The sequence below is a fragment of the Hibiscus syriacus genome, unplaced genomic scaffold (genome assembly GCF_006381635.1).
Source record: "Hibiscus syriacus cultivar Baekdansim isolate YM2019G1 unplaced genomic scaffold, ASM638163v2 tig00110819_pilon, whole genome shotgun sequence".
In the NCBI taxonomy this organism is placed as follows: domain Eukaryota; kingdom Viridiplantae; phylum Streptophyta; class Magnoliopsida; order Malvales; family Malvaceae; genus Hibiscus; species Hibiscus syriacus.
The window spans coordinates 1,360,970-1,377,757 of NW_024062875.1; the positions used below are offsets into that span (position 1 = coordinate 1,360,970).

At 30.9% G+C, this 16,788-nt stretch overlaps 1 protein-coding gene and 1 pseudogene across 1 annotated transcript; one reads left to right on the forward strand and one right to left on the reverse strand.

The window, feature by feature from the left end:
- The first annotated feature begins 7,956 nt into the window (after positions 1-7,956).
- LOC120142234 (protein argonaute 5-like) lies at positions 7,957-14,445 on the forward strand. Its single transcript, XM_039156982.1, has 22 exons — positions 7,957-8,561; positions 9,141-9,358; positions 9,455-9,604; positions 9,705-9,838; positions 9,934-10,046; positions 10,170-10,273; positions 10,892-11,030; positions 11,116-11,232; positions 11,315-11,425; positions 11,518-11,589; positions 11,847-11,966; positions 12,051-12,201; positions 12,278-12,399; positions 12,487-12,624; positions 12,696-12,838; positions 12,970-13,032; positions 13,104-13,167; positions 13,362-13,488; positions 13,579-13,652; positions 13,756-13,850; positions 13,937-13,968; positions 14,065-14,445. The coding sequence occupies exons 1-22, from the start codon at positions 8,043-8,045 to the stop codon at positions 14,238-14,240; spliced, it is 2,982 nt and encodes a 993-aa protein (XP_039012913.1). The 5' UTR covers positions 7,957-8,042; the 3' UTR covers positions 14,241-14,445.
- Positions 14,446-15,381: 936 nt separating this feature from the next.
- LOC120142111 lies at positions 15,382-16,219 on the reverse strand (annotated as a pseudogene).
- Between the last annotated feature and the right edge of the window lie 569 nt (positions 16,220-16,788).

The following is a 16,788-nucleotide window of genomic DNA, read 5'->3' on the forward strand; positions in this document are numbered from 1 at the left end:
CAAGAACCAGAGAAATTGTTCTTATTGTTGTTCATCAAGCATCCGACGAACCCCTCCACAAAAAAGCTCATCCCATACTATTTTCAACTGAGTATAGTAAACTCTCACCGACTGTTGACCTTGAACCAAATCATTCAGCCGTTTCTTTAATTGAAACAATCTTGGACCATTATATTGTTGAAATCTCTCAACAAGATCCCTCCAAATGTGTATTGCAGTGGTATGATAAAGCAGACTTACAGCAATGTCCTTGGAGACTGAGTTTAATATCCAATAATTCACTAGGTTGTTAGTCCTGGTCCAAGCGTGAAACAATTCTGGAGATGATGGATCATGAGCAGTGATCGAACCATCCATAAAATCTAGCATATTCTTGGCAGAAAGTGCAAGCGTCATGGATCATTTCCAGTTGTGGAAATTATTGGTTGATAATGGTTGTGTAACCAGAACCATTCCCGGATTATCTGATTGATGCAAATAATATGGATTGCTTTCATTATCAAAAATATCGCTCAAAGAGGAAGTCATGGCGAAACGTGATGAGAAAAGAAAACCTGACTCTAATACTATATAACAGTGGAAGAAATAATGAACAATGAATGTATTGTATTATTATTCACGCAAAGGATACAAGTAAACTCAGCTTATAAAAGTCTATAAACCCAACTAACAAAGCTACTACAAAGAACTAAGACTAAATAACTGACTAACTAACTGAAGTAGTTACTCTAACAATAAATTTTATATAATTAATAATTTGTTGACAAATTATGCGTCTAGATTTTTTTGAAATTTATTAAATTTTAAGAAATTGGTAATAAATCTAAAGAGTTGCCATCTTTTATTGATGGTAGGATCTAGAATCCAGATTTTAATAATGAAATAACTAATAATAATTACAAGCAATGTGAAATTTGTATAATTAGTAATTTGTTAATAACATTACACATTTTGATCTTTTTCAAAATTAGTATTTGAAATCTAAGGAATGATTATCTTGTATTGACTGCGAGTTTTAAGGTCCAAAGATTAATAATAAAATAAGAAATGATAATTAAAAACAACGTAAATTTTATATAATTAAGTAATTTGTTGACAACATTGCACGTTTATATTTTTTAATTATTAAATTTTAAGAATTTGGAAATAAATCTTGGGAGGGGTTATCTTTTAGTGATAGTGATTTTTAAGGTTCAAATTCAATAATAAAATACGAATTAGTAATTACAAACAACGTAAACTTCATATAATTAGTAATTAGCAACGATATTACGTGTTTAAATTTTTTAAAATTTATTAAATTTTTAGAATTTGGTAATAAATAGAAGGAATTACCATGTTTTATTGGTAGTGAATTTAAAAATCTAATTTTAGGAACAAGATATAAAATAGTAATTACAAACAACGCAAACTTTGTATGATTAGTAATTTGTTGATAACATTACACATCTAGATTTTTTTTAAATTTATTAAAATTTAAGATTTAACAATAAATTTAAAGAGTGATTGTATTTTATTGATAGTGAGTTTTAGGATCTAAATTTTAAGAATGAAATAGGAAATTTAAATTTATATAATTAATAATTTGTTGATAACATTACACGTATATATTTTTTAAAATTTAAGAATTTGGTAATAAATCTAACGAATTACCATCTTTTATTGGTTGTGGGTTTTAAAATATATTTTTAAGAAAAATATATATAAAAATAATAATAATTACAAATAACAAACCTTAAATGATTAGTAACTTGTTAGTAACATTAAACATCTAGATTTTTTTAAAATTTATTAAATTTTAAGATTTAACAATAAATCTAAAGAGAATTATCTTTTATTGATAGTGGATTCTAGGATCTGAATTTTAAGAATAAAATAAAAAACATAAATTTTATATAATTAATAATTTGTTGACGACATTACACGTATAGATTTTTAAAAAATTATTAAATTTTAAGTATTTAGTAATAAATAAAGAATTGCGTAATAGATTTTAGGATCCAAATTTTAAGAATAAAATATAAAATAGTAGTTACAACCAACGTAAACCTTGTATAATTAGTAATTTGTTAATAACATTATGTGTCTAAAATTCATTAAATTTTAAGAATTTAATAATAAATCTTAAGAATGGTTATCTTTTAACGATAATGAGTTTTATAGCCTATTATTTTTTAAAAATAAAATGATAATTACAAACAATATAAATCTTATATATTTAGTAATTTCTTTAGACCTTTTAAAATGTATAAATTTTTAAAATTTGTAGATAATTTTTAAGAAGTTTTATCTATATAAATTTTAGGGTATTTTTTTGTCTTAAATAATAATTATTAACAAGCCCCTAAATAATAATTACTAACAATGGAGATTTTATATAATTAACAATTTATTGGGTTCATTACGTGATTAAACAATCTAAAATTTATTTACATCTCAAAATAATCATTAACGGTCTCCGGTACCTTACATTGATTTTTAAAGATTTTGTGGTCTATATTTTTAAATAAAATAAAAATTATCAACAATGTATACCTTTCATGACCTTTAAAATTTAAAAAATTGATAGTGATATACATATCATTTGACTTAATACAAGATAAATATGAAATAATTATTAGATTTGAGTTTTAAAATAAAAATGTAATGTAATATTTAAATAAACACAGCAAATTGAAACATTGAGATCTAGAGAGTAAAATAAAAACATGACCTAATCTCACAAATTTCTTTTAATGTATTTGGAATGAAATTGAATACCAGATAATTTACTTAGTTTACGAAAACTAATTACGATTCTTTAATCGTTTTTTTTAGTTCTTTCATAAAAAATGGACTATAAATGGAAAATTATGAAGGCATTAATTTTGGTTGTTTACATTTTTAAACATTAAAAGCGAAGTATTATTTTCTTGCTATGAAAAAAACATTTTAGGAGTAAGGGGTTGTTTGTTTACTTCAGAATGATTAAGCGCTGAATGATTCAAATGCTGAATGATTCAGAGGCTCTGTATGAATTAGCTCTATATGTGACATGTTGCTTAATAATGGCTATGAATCATTCAGAATGTACTTCTGTATTGAATCATTCAACACTGTTTTGTTGAATCAGTCAGAATTGAATCATTCAGAGGTGCGAAACAAACGCGCTGAATGATTCTATTAAGAGGCAAACAAACATCCCTTAAGTTTAAGTTTGAAATAAAGTTGCTGTTGTAGCCCATTGTATTTCCCCCCCCCTCTTTTTAAAAAGCAAGTACTATTATTTTTCGAGTGATTTTTCAAAGTTATGTCAAAAATGTTAAATGGTGACCAGCAGAGATCAACCATTTTTTTCATAAAAAGGTCAAAAACAATATATAGATAAAGTAAAAAAGAAATACATATATATATATATATATGAGGAATTAAACTAATATTAAAGTAAGGCTAGAAACTTTAGGCATTCGGAATATTATTATCTGTAGTTACTGTTTACCGCTTTATACTTTGCTTTACTTTAACGCTCCGAAAATTTCATTTTTAATGATTTATTTCATTCATTAATGTCTTAAGTTACCCCTTTTAAGATTCTTGTACAAAATAATATATTATTTAATTCTCATATCAATAAATGAATATTAATGACATAGAAGAATCTTAAATACGAATATTATATCTGACCTGTGAATTAAATCAACACCTTCATTGAAAATTTATAATTGTCTTTTAAAAATATTTATTTGTAGTCGTCTAATTTTAAAATATTTTTTTGTTATCATTATATGTTAATAAAGGTAAAAGAAATTCTTTAAAATTTAAATAAAATGTTAATTTAATGTTTAAATTTATATAAAACGTTAGCTTTAGAAGGATTAGAAGGCATGGTCGGGACTGATATTAAAATTCGTTGATCATGATCGTCTTCGAAAACTTCTACAACAGGTATTGACTTAAAATAATTTGGTGTGCTCACATTCACGGCATTATGTGAACGACTCTTTTCTAGTCTCTCCCGATTGGCTATAATTACTGGTAAAGAATGGTAGCGGAGTTATGAACTTTACTCGTCGTTGAAGAATCAAACATAAAAAGATCTAAGCTTTATCAAAGAAGGAAGGGAAAAGAGATGGAAGGGCACTGATAATTAAAATCTGTAGGGTCTTTTGAAAAGTGAATAGGAAGAATGTGATAAAAACAATAAAGATAAAATAAAGATAAATAATAATTATAATAATAATAATAAAAATAAAAATATGATAGGAATAACTTAGTTAAGTTAGGGTTTTGTTGGTGATGGGCGAAAATGGTTATTCAATGATGATGATAATGATAATGATTGATAGATAGTTGTCCTATGAATCCTCCTAGTCGCAATTGATTAGGCACACTCGATAATCAGCTCTAACCAGCCTCCTAATCGCAATGAGAAGGCAAATCGGAGTGTGAAAATATTTCTCACGAAGAACTTGAAAGAACTTAATGATGAAGAATGCTTCGAAGACACAAGGCAATCAACATTTGCATAACGAACTCTCGTTGTATTATATTCAAGAAAAGATGTGTTTACAATGGCGGGAAAAACCTCCTTTATATAGGGTGAGAAGTTCTTGTTGTAACATAACTAATGAATAAAAGATAACGTTTCGAGTATATCCTAATTCCTAATAAAATAATAATTAACTAGGAATAATGTTTTAATTTGATCTTAATTCCTAATAAAATAATTAATCTAATTTTAAAAGACAATGTATTTAAATTATATTACAAATAATTAATAAAATATTAAAAATTTGTAATATTTAGAAATTGATCTTTTAAGGTATGTTAAAGATATTTTTAAGATTGTCTCTCATTGTATTATTGATTGATCATGAAGTTTAAGTTGTTAAAATAGTAAGAATGAGTAATGAATTTCCTTTATTGAATTCTTCAATATCCATGTGTAAAGTTTCTTGCTGACAAAGGCTTAAACCTCGACTTGAAGCTTGTCTTTCAAAAGTTTATACTTAACCCGTGTAATTAGATCGCAACGTGTCGTGCATATATCAATCACGCATGTTTCAATATCAGGTCGAGACGTGGCATTCAGTGGCAAAGAGTTTAAAGGTAATTTAGAAATACCCTCTACGAAAGCAACTTCCTTGGCAAGAATCGTCAGATATTTCCTACTTTCGGAGGATTTGAATTTTTATTTTTATTTAAATTCCCACTTTTATCCTTTTAGATAGTCAATTGCCGAAAGCAGTTTACGGGTACTGGAATGGTCCCCACTTTAATTAGAAAAGATAAATCCCACTTTAATTAGTGTAAAATTTAATTTATATAATATTGTTAGTTTTAGTGTTAAATTTCAAAATTTCAAAATAAACTAAATGATATTAAAATAAATAAAATTTTAATATTCCCTGTTTCTAATGTTAATATATAAATGAAAGAATACAGTAGCAGCGGGGGAGCTCACCGCAGCTCTGCACGGAGTAACAACTACATATAAATCATTGCATCATCAGCGCCGCCGCTTACAGGTTACTGGAGAAAATACTGCTTTGCTTTATTTTTGTCGTTTTGTGGATTGCAATGGATGGCAGGTATCTTGGCTGGAATAAAAACAAACAAGACGGGGCACGGATGGTTTAGTCGGAGAAGTGAACAAAGTCTCGGGGGGGGGGTGAATGTTGAAACAAATTAAATACTAATCCGTGTTTAGTTTATACCTTAAAATAAATAAACAATTTTTTTTATCTAATATGATTATTAAAAGAGATAAATTATATGAGTAGAATTTTAAAGTGCTGTCTAATAATAATTTTAAAAACTTATATTATTTTTCTCTTTGAATAATTAAAATATATGTTTTGATTAAAGTAAATATATACATGTATTTTTATTAAAATAACTATTTAATTATTTTTTTATCAAAATAATTACTTGAAGTATACAATTTCTTTATCTATATATTTACGTGACGCTGTTTAAGAATACTTTATTTATTTATATTAAAATATTAAATACTTTAAGTATCTATTTTGATTAAAAAATATTTAAGTATTTATTTTGATCAAAAGATAACTTCAAATACTTATTTTTGATAAAAATTACTTGAGATAATTTTTAAAAAACGATATACTTATTTATCATGTAAGAAAAAAACTGTTATTTAATTAACTTAAGGAAGGATTGAATGTTACAAAAATAAGGAAGGATTAAGTGTTAGAGAGATAAAGATTTAATGTAAATTATTTTAGTTGATAATACTTTTTAAAAATATAAAATAATTTAATAGATTTAATCATAAGTGATAAATAATAATTTATCTAATCATATATCATATATATTAAATAATACGACAAATATCAAACAATAATTTCTATAATTTTGACAAACGACACCTTAATTGAATTATTAAATTTTATTCTATAAAGAATATAAAATGTATAATTAATTTTTAATGTATTTTATTAAATGCATAAAATTATTGTATGTATTTTTCCAGCAACATTGTATATATATATATGTATATATATATTCAATGAATTAAAGATAAAGTAAAACCAAAAATTATTTTGCAACATGAACATGGTTAGAGTATTTTTTTATAGTTTGTTCAGTTGTTGTGATTTATTTGTTGTTGCAATTCGATCTATTTATATTTATCTCATGTTTCAGTTTTTTGGATTATTTTTGAAATTTGTTTTTTTTGTATGATCGTCGTGTGATCTCAAGTGATTAGTTTCTTGTGTCAATGATTATTGAAATATATCATGATTATTTTGTTTAGTTTATGTTTATAGTTATAAACCGTCATTCTAATTTTAAATATTTTTTATTTTCAATAAAATTAGTGGATTATATTTACTTAAAAAATTTAGAAACTAAACAAAAATTTAAAATTTAAATATTTAAAAAATAATAATTTAAAGAAAATTAAAAGGTATAATTTAAATAATCATGTGAAATAATGAAATATTTAAATGATTATCAAGTTTTAAAAAGTGTGGAAATCAGATTTAAAATAGTTTGAGATTTAATAAGTGTCAGTTTTGAAAAGTGCATGTACTCCGATAGTTTTGGTAGTAAATGAATTATTATTATTTTTTGAGGTATTTGGTTCGAGCATTAAAATGTCAGAAGTACGAGCTTTTAATGTTAAAAGAATGAGAGTTATATTTAAATATATATTACCTTGTACTTACCTTATATTAATAAAATAATTAAGATTAGAATTTTGATTTTACGACGGTTGTAATTGGTTTTTTTCGGTTGTTCATTTTTTTATTAATTTAAGATAGGTAGTTTTAATTTTCATTTAATTTATTAGCAATACATATACATTTTACAAATAAAATTGCTGAAACATAGCATTATTTAAAAAATTACGTCATAATAAGACATAAAATTATATTTATTTTTGATACCAAATATACAACATTAAAAAAGTCAAGTTGCAACGATAGCCAATGTTTTGATATATTCGTTTAATGATTTTTATTCTTACTGTTTTTATTTTGATGTACGTTGCTTTTTTTTTTATATTAAAAAGGAAAAAAATTGTCATCGAGCAAAAAGATTTCAGCAGGACTGATCTGTCATTTCCTTTCATTAATTGGGACAAATCCGTCACAAACTACAGATCTAGGGATCAATATACCGCCAACTAAAGGGGTCAAGTCCGGTTTTGTTTGGATTATGAACTCGGGTCGACTCAGTTAAATTATCATATATATTAAAAATGAACCTAAAGAGAGTAAAATCACAATGGAAAATGGGAACAAATCGGTTTTTTTCTTCTTCAAAACAGAAAACGGGTCATTTGGGAATTGGGATTTTTTATAAGGAATTTGGTAAAATGACCCGAACTCGGAGCCACTCCCCCCATAAAGTGAGTCATTTTTCACACGTCTTCCCAAAGTCCGCATCCACTTCTACTATAAATTGGCTCACTCTTCACATCCTCTCCCCGTAATCTGAATTGTCGTTTCAAAAGTCTCTCCCCCTGACAACTCTCTTTTCAGTTTTTGCTTTTCGCTTTTGAATCTTCGTTCTTTTGCAGTTTTATTGCAATGTCTGGTCGCGGTGGTGGTCGTGGCGGTGGCGGAGGCCGTGGTGGTGGAGGACGTGGTCGGGGACATGATTCTGGTCCCGGTCAACCTTCTCAGTCTTTTCCTCGCGGCGGTGGAGGCGGTAGAGGAAGGGGCCGTGACTCTGGAAGGGGACGTGGATCATCTGGTCCTCCTGCCTCTTATACCCCGCCTCATCCACAGGCGGCTCCTGCTCGGCAACCTCCTCCTCAGGCGGCTCCGGCTCGGCAACCTCCTCAGGCGGCTTCTGCACATCAACCTCCTCAGGTGATTCCCTCTCATCAGCCATCGTCTAGTGCGGAATCACTGAGCAAAGAAGTATCTCAGAAACTTACATTGTCTCCTGTGGCTGCAACGACGTCGTCTTCTCTTCCTCCGTCGTCGACTAAGGCGATTAGTTTCCCGAGAAGGCCAGGTTTTGGAACTGTCGGTACAAAATGCATGGTTAGAGCGAATCATTTTCTGGTAGATGTTGCTACCAGTGATCTTCATCACTACGATGTACTTTCTCTCCCTTTCTCCCTCCATTTGTTTTTAATCGCTTTAATCATTTCTACACAGAAGGATTTAGCTAATACCGATTTTTTCAATAACAACCTAAAGGGAAATTTTAACTATCAATGGTTTGCTTAGATGAGTTATACTTTTGTATGGTTCATATATTTTAATTTCAATATTTATTCCTTTTTGTTAATTTTCATTTACCTCATTGCCCGTCTCTGTTTTCTTGCATTTTTTTTCTCGTATCTTTTAAAGACGTTTGATATTTCATTTATCCTTTAAATTTTTGTCAGTTTATTTTCCTTGTTCTAACCGTTTTATATTTTATTGTTATATCTCTGTTTTATTTTGACATATCTATACAGAGAAGGCTTTCGTAATCACTACGTTTTTAAAAAAAAAAATAATGGATTGTTTCTCCGTACACGAACTTGCTTTAATGAATTCCTGTATTTGTTTTAGTTCATTATTGATATGTTGGTTTCTTTCTGCTTTTTTACGTCGTTGTCCATCTCTGTTCAGTTGCATTTTCTTCGACTCTCTTTTAACAGCTTTTGATATCTTCTTCATTACTTGCAGGTTACTATAACACCAGAGGTAACTTCTAAAAAGGTAAATAGAGAGATAATGAAGGAGCTTTCTACGACATACAAAGATTCGCACCTCGGTAATCGACGTCTTGCCTATGATGGAAGGAAGAGCTTTTACACTGCTGGGGCTCTCCCATTTGAGTCGAAGGAGTTTGTTGTTAACTTACTTGATACAGATCGTGGCCAGAGTTCATCTACTACAGCGAGGTAATATTCTTGCATTTATTGATGCTGTATTGACATTTTGTATTTGATTTGATCTTATTATTTTTCTTTGATCTTTCTGGTCGTTTGTTATTGCAGGAGGGAACGACAATTTAAGGTAGCAATCAAACTTGCATCCAAGCCCGACATATATTTCCTTAAGGAGTTTTTGAGCAGAAGGCATATTGAATGCCCTCAAGAAACTATTCAAGTACTGGATGTTGTTCTTAGGGCTGCCCCATCTGAGAGGTACTTGCCTGTTCACTATGGTCCTACATTTCTTGTTATTAAATCTCTGAAATCATTTTATACTAAATCAAATTAATAAATCTGAAACATTGTTTTGCAGATATAATGTAGTTGGAAGGTCATTTTTCCATCCATCATTAGGCTCAAAAGGGGCGCTTGGTAATGGAATTGATTACTGGACAGGATATTATCAGAGTCTTCGACCTACACAGATGGGTTTATCACTTAATATTGGTAACTATTCTATTGACTGTTAATTTTGTGGCTGCTTTTTACTCAATGCTGAAGTTTTACTGGTTTCCCCTTTTATGTCTGTTTTCACTTTTCAGATGTGTCTGCTCGGTCCTTCTATGAGCCACTTTTGGTTTCAGATTTTGTTATGAAACATTTCCAACGTCCTCAAAACTTGAAAAGGCCTTTGTCTGATCAAGATCGTATTAAAGTAGTATTTCATCTTAACACTAATATTTTCTATTTTCTGCAACTAGACCCATATTCAATTCAGTCTTTATAGACCAAAATGGTTGAAAATTTCTTACAATGTTTCTATTGTCTAATTATTTAGGTGAAAAAGGCCTTAAAAGGAGTGAAAGTTCAGCTGACTTACATGAAGTATCCCAAAACTTCGAAGATTGTTGGCATATCTAGGGAGCCTATAAGTCAGCTGATGTAAGTTTGTTATAACACTATAGGAAGCTACATTTATGGGCTAAGTATGGTTGAATCGTTGGGTTACTTGTGATGATCTTTATGTTCTCTCCTATCTTTCTTACCTGTTCAAACTGAGTATGGTTGACTTGATTTTGTTATCCTTGTTGTAGTCTTGTATTTACCATGTTTAAACTGAGTTGGTGTTATTTATTTGCAGTTTGCAGTATTTTGTTTGGTCATAATGTCTTCAAAAATGTTTCTTAGCATGGAAGTTAGTCAATAGCTACCACCTTTGTTTTGCAATAACCTTAAGCTACCATTTGTTTAATGTGGGGTACTAAATATTTAAATTCAAATAGTTGACATATGTAATTGTTAAACTGGGGTACTAAATATTTAAATTCAAATAGTTCACATGTGTAATAGTTGTACTAGTATATTTGTTAGTCATTGACTACCACCTTTGTTGTGCAATAACTTTAAGCTATCATTTTTTGAAACTGTTTTATGAAAGTGAAGTACTAAATTTTTAAAGTCAAATTGCTGATATAGATAATAATTGTACTATTACATTTATATTCCCTAACATTTTATGCTTTTGTCTGATATTTGTTCCATTCTCGCTGTGGTTCTTAGGTTTTCTTTTGATGATAAAAGTACAAAAGTTTCTGTTCCCCAGTATTTCCGTGAGAAATACAACATTGTGCTTCAACTTACATACTTGCCTGCCATTCAAACTGGAAGTGATGCTAGACCTGTCTACTTGCCAATGGAGGTTCTCGCTTCATATTGACATGATTTTTGTTTCTTTTCTCTCTCTTTTTTTTTAACTATGTTCTTCTAATGATTTTGTTATACAGCTTTGTAGGATTGTTGAGGGCCAACGATATATAAAAAAGTTGAATGAACAACAAGTTCGACAATTGTTGAGAGCAACTTGTCAACGTCCAAATATTAGGGAGGAAAATGTTAGAAAGGTATGATAATGTTGAATGTTTTTAGCAGCATTTATTTTGTTGATGAGATAACAATTGTGATTTATTTATCATGTTTCTGCAGATGGTTGAAGTTAATAATTTTGAGGCAGATGATCTTGTCGGTAAAGAATTTGGAATTCATGTCCACAAAGATCTCGCTTTGATTAATGCAAGAGTTTTACCACCCCCAGTGGTACTAACATGTCAATACGTTATTATCTTCAAGGGAAGTCAAACTTCCTTTCTTATTTATAAACTAATCTCTGTTTGTCATGGTTGCTGCAGCTTAAGTACCATGATAGTGGAAAAGAACGAAGTGTTAGTCCTGGCTTCGGGTCATGGAACATGATCAATAAGGTGATATATTTTTTTTATATCTTATCTATGAAGTGTTTTTGAAAACAACACCCAGAATTATTCCAGTGTTTCATTCGCATCACCCTTCCAATTCATTTTAAGAGTTTTTATGGGTTTCCACTTTCCAGTGTCATTTGCTTGCAGTTTATGTTTGCTACAATCTTTTATTGTTTTATATTGGGTAATCTATTGTCAGGATTCAAGCATTCGTGTGTAGAAGTTCCTTTACTAGGTTTTTAAGGACATTTTTCTTGCAGAAAATGGTCAATGGTGGGAGACTGAATTTCTGGACTTGTGTGAACTTCTCCTCAAAGTATATGAATATGTCGGATGACTTTTGTTATGAGCTTGTGAACATGTGTAACAGCAAAGGAATGGTATGTTATGTAGTTTACTAAGTGCACATATCATATTTTTAATCTACTATTGACTGGCTTCATTTTCCATTTTTTTTACTTTAGGTGTTTCGTGAGACTGCATCAATCCCAATCCGATCAGCTCGATCGGATAGGATTGAACAAACTCTCTTGGATATTCACAGAGAGTCTGCTGGCAAGAATATGCCACTTCAGTTGTTGGTAGTCATCCTACCTGATCAAACTGGCTCCTATGGTAAGAGATTATGATATAATGTAAATGGGGTAATGTTGGTTTTTCTGTGTGCAATAAAACTCTTTTTACTTGTCAGGAAAAATCAAGCGAATTTGTGAGACTGAGCTAGGTATTGTTTCACAATGTTGCAAGCCTGATGTAGCTTCAAAGTTTAGCAAACAATATTTTGAAAACCTTGCTCTGAAGATTAATGTCAAGGTACTTTTTTCTGCCTCAGTGGTGATTTGATGCTTGTGCTGGCTCTTTGTTATTTTTAATTATTTTTTAGAATTGTTAATTAATTAGGTTGGGGGTAGAAATACGGTGCTGATTGATGCAATTCAAAAGAGACTTCAGCATGTGAGCGATAGGCCTACAATTATATTTGGTGCTGATGTCACTCATCCTCAGCCTGGAGAGGATTCGAGTTCTTCTATTGCTGCAGTAAGCATATTACTTGTTCTTTGTCATATCTTTTCTGTTCATCGTGTTAAAGGTTTTTGGCTTGGCTGCAGGTAGTTGCTTCTATGGACTGGCCTGAAGTAACAAAGTACCGTGGAATTGTCTCTGCACAGACACATCGGCAGGAAATAATCCAGGACCTCTATAAAAGAACTGAGGATCCTCAAAAGGGTATAGTTCATGGTGGTATGATAAGGTAGGGATGTAGATAGATTTATTTCAGGCTCTCGTCTTAGTTAATTGTTTTCTACTTCAGATTTATTTCAGGCTCTCGTCTTAGTTAATTGTTTTCTACTTCATTTATTAATAATTTCTTGTTCTCTTCAGGGAATTGCTCATTGCTTTCAGGAGATCAACCAATTTAAAACCTGAGAGGATTATTTTCTACAGGTGAACTTTTTCTGGCTATCCAATTCCTTGTACTTTTCTAGCTCTGTTGCTGATAACTGTTAATCTGACAGAGATGGTGTGAGTGAAGGTCAATTCAGTCAAGTTTTATTCGATGAAATGGATTCAATTCGAAAGGTATTCAAAGGGATAATCTTTTGTGGTGTTTCGTACCTTTTTGCAATTTCTTGGACAAAGCAACTTTGTGTTTTGAATAAAATTCTATCTTGACATGGACATTAACGCCAGCTTATTAATATGCTTAGTGTGTTTTTGCAATACTTTTTGGTCTTTAGTCCTTATGACACCTTTATTTTTAATCCTTCATCCAGGCTTGTTCCTCACTCCAGGAAGGATATATGCCACGAGTTACTTTTGTTGTGGTGCAGAAAAGGCATCATACTCGCTTATTCCCTACTGATCGCAATAAAGCTGATAGGAGTGGCAATGTCTTACCAGGTAGTGACTATCTCATAATTGGGCACTTGTATAATCAAATATCTTCTTACCGGATAACAAGTACATTTTACCATACTCGGTGTCTTGCAGGTACAGTTGTGGATACAAGCATTTGTCATCCCACTGAGTTTGATTTTTATCTTAATAGTCATGCTGGGATTCAGGTAAACCGAGGCTTGACCATCTGCTACAATGATTTTTTTCACCTATGTCGATATCCTTCTATCGTCCGATGCTAAATGTGTAATCATTATTTTTCTTGGGTAGGGAACCAGTAAGCCCACCCATTATCATGTCCTATATGATGAAAACGGGTTCACTGCAGACCATATGCAACAGCTCACCTACAGTTTATGTTATACGTATGTATTTATTACTTTCTCTGCAATTAAGTATTGTGAATAAATATTGCTCAGATAATCCTACATAATTTTTCACTCTTGTTTAGGTATGCGAGGTGTACGAAATCGGTTTCCATAGGTTAGTGTAATATTTGTTGTTCTTAAAATCTGTTTTTAGCTTGCAAGCTAATTTCCAAGTTGAGATTGTTGGTTGATATTTTTATCGCATTTGCAGTGCCTCCGGCTTATTATGCCCATCTGGCTGCTTTTAGGGCACGGTATTATGTGGAGGAAGAGATGTCGGACAGTGGGTCTACTGGTGGAAGCCGAAAACCGAAGGACAAGAGTTTGGATGTTCGTCCCCTGCCCATCATTAAAGACAACGTGAAGGAAGTGATGTTCTACTGCTGAGCAGGCTGTGTTTCGTATTTATTTTGTTTGGGTTTTTTTTTTCTACAGGAAGGATTGTTTGATGGGTTAAAAGCTTGAAACTACACTTCTGGCTTTGTGAATTATGAACAATTTGGTGCATAGTTTGTGGTTGGTTTAGTTATGTATATTAGCACGTGTCATGATGTGCCAGGCCTTTAAAAGATGGGGAATGGTTTTGGGGTCATTTTGCTCTAGAGATTCATCTGTTGTGTACAGAGAACAAATATCTTTTGAATCACACATGTCAAATGATTAGTTATTATCCAAGTCTTTCAAAATCTTCTTTTCTACTGCATCCTTCACAATGTTTTAAAACCAAAATTTATTATAATTCTATTAATATTTATATCTGAAATTTATCAAATAAAATTAAAGAAAAATTGAGTGTAAAAGGCTTAGAATGAAAGACATGAAGCTGTTAATATACACAGCTGAGTTAGTCATAGGTGGGTAATTACATGTATTGCATTGTTTATACTTTATTACTATTATCTACATAATCGAAGATGATAATTTGATACAGGTGTAACACAAGTATGCTTATGATTGAATACAATTTCATTTCCAAGGACAAAGTAAATAGTATTGACCAAATGTATATACAGTAGACGTTTTATTAAAATATACGTATCAATTTATGAATTTAAGATGAGCAATAGTAGTGGGCAATCCATTCTTTGATAATCTCTCTTTGCTTCACTAACCATTCTGGATCCCTCCCCTTTTCTCTAAGTATATCCAAGCAATGAGATCCTGCATTTATATATATATAATTATCGTCATTTTTTCATACAAATTTAATCAGGTAAAATAAATCGGACAGATTTCACTAATCATTTACTGTATGTACTGCAAGAATACTGCCCGAAATGTATTCCAAAACCCTACACAAAAAAATTCACATCAACATTTTACGATGATGTTAGTAGTTTAGTTTAAAGAATGACATTATAAAAATAGACAAACCAAATTATGTCAAATCAATATTATAGGGGCTTAATCCCAAATTTAAACATAATAGGGGGACACAAACCGTATATACCTGCCAACTCCACCCTACATGTGCTTCGGGTTCATCGGTTGGTTGATTAATGACTTAATGTAGCATGAACGATTCCCTCTATAAGCAGCAACACCGGCAAATATTGAAGTAGAGAATCGGAGCTGATGAGGCCAAAGCTCCCAACGCAACATGAGAATACCTTAGCCGAAGCCATGTACCAAGCACTGGTTTCATTTGAATTAATTAATGTTAATCATCATAATGATCATATTATATAATCGAATTAGTCTCACTTACTTCCACCGTATGATCCTGCGATGATGATCACCGGAGAATCAAAAGCACGGAGTTTCTTCTTGATGCGCATGATGATTTCTGCATAGTCTGCAATAGCTTGTGCAGAGTTGAAATACCCCCGAGTGCTTGCAATTTTTAAAGGCTTCTTCACTTGATCCAAATGGTATTGATTTTCCATAGAATCGATGCTGATGAGAAATATTTATTATTTCTGTTAGAATCTTAATTGATATAGTTGGAATAAATTTATGTTATTTACCTGAATGTAAACGAGGAGAGCATTGAAGCGGATTGCATTATCATTGAGGAAACCTATTATGCCGTCGATCAGCGCCTCGGCTCCGACATAGGCTAGAATCGGTGCACTGCCATTTGCTCCGCCCCGATGCTTGAAATGCACCACGTATCTTTGTTGAAAAGTGGTGTAGCTTTGAGACTGGTAGTTGAAGTGATCAAGAGTTCGAGGGTAATAAAAAGTTTGCAGATCATCTGAGACGGCTGCAGATGATAGAAGGTCAGGGTTTTCGATGATCGCTCCTCTCATCGGACTTAGCCCCGGAATGTCGAATCGGTCGAAAATGAGGCTGGTGAACGAAATCGAAAGTACCCTAACCATGAATTAAAGCCATTGGATTGAAACTTCAGGAGAATATTTCATTGCTCTTAACGCATCTATAAAACAATAGTATGATCTGTTAGCCTGTGCCAGGGTCCAAAGACAACTATTCCTCCAATATGTTTATAATCTTTTATAACTATTGACAATCCACACATAGTTCGCAATTGCTCGAATCCAAAACTTAAAGAAAAAATAACATTCACTTTAACTATTGAGATCACTCAATGAGTTTGATTGATTTGAAAATTTTAAATAAAAGAGATTTTCCCCCCACTTTTTAAGTCTAGGGTTAAATTAGAATTTTCTTAAACAAATCGGACTAAATTTTGGAGGATAAATTTACCTACCATTAAACTAGATATTATACTTAAAAGGAAGAAATTACTCTATAAGCAAATCAACTTAGAAAATCAAGCCAAATTACCTCTTCAATTTTAATTTCGCTATAAATCTTGATAAATATATTATTGTTATTTTTCAATAATCAATATTTGATATATTAATAGTTGAATCCGGATCAAATATTATATTGATCCATTATGGGCCATCATCTCAGGCTAATTTACTCAATTAACCGTTAAAATTTAAATATCTAATCTTATTTAAAG

What these genes read in the sequence shown, in the direction of transcription:
- LOC120142234 (XM_039156982.1), top strand. Translation starts at nt 8,043, where the DNA reads ATGTCTGGTCGCGGTGGTGGTCGTGGCGGTGGCGGAGGCCGTGGTGGT. An exon ending in GTGATCTTCATCACTACGAT is followed by an intron (nt 8,562 to 9,140) that starts GTACTTTCTCTC and finishes CATTACTTGCAG; the next exon opens with GTTACTATAACACCAGAGGT. An exon ending in GTTCATGGTGGTATGATAAG is followed by an intron (nt 12,839 to 12,969) that starts GTAGGGATGTAG and finishes TGTTCTCTTCAG; the next exon opens with GGAATTGCTCATTGCTTTCA.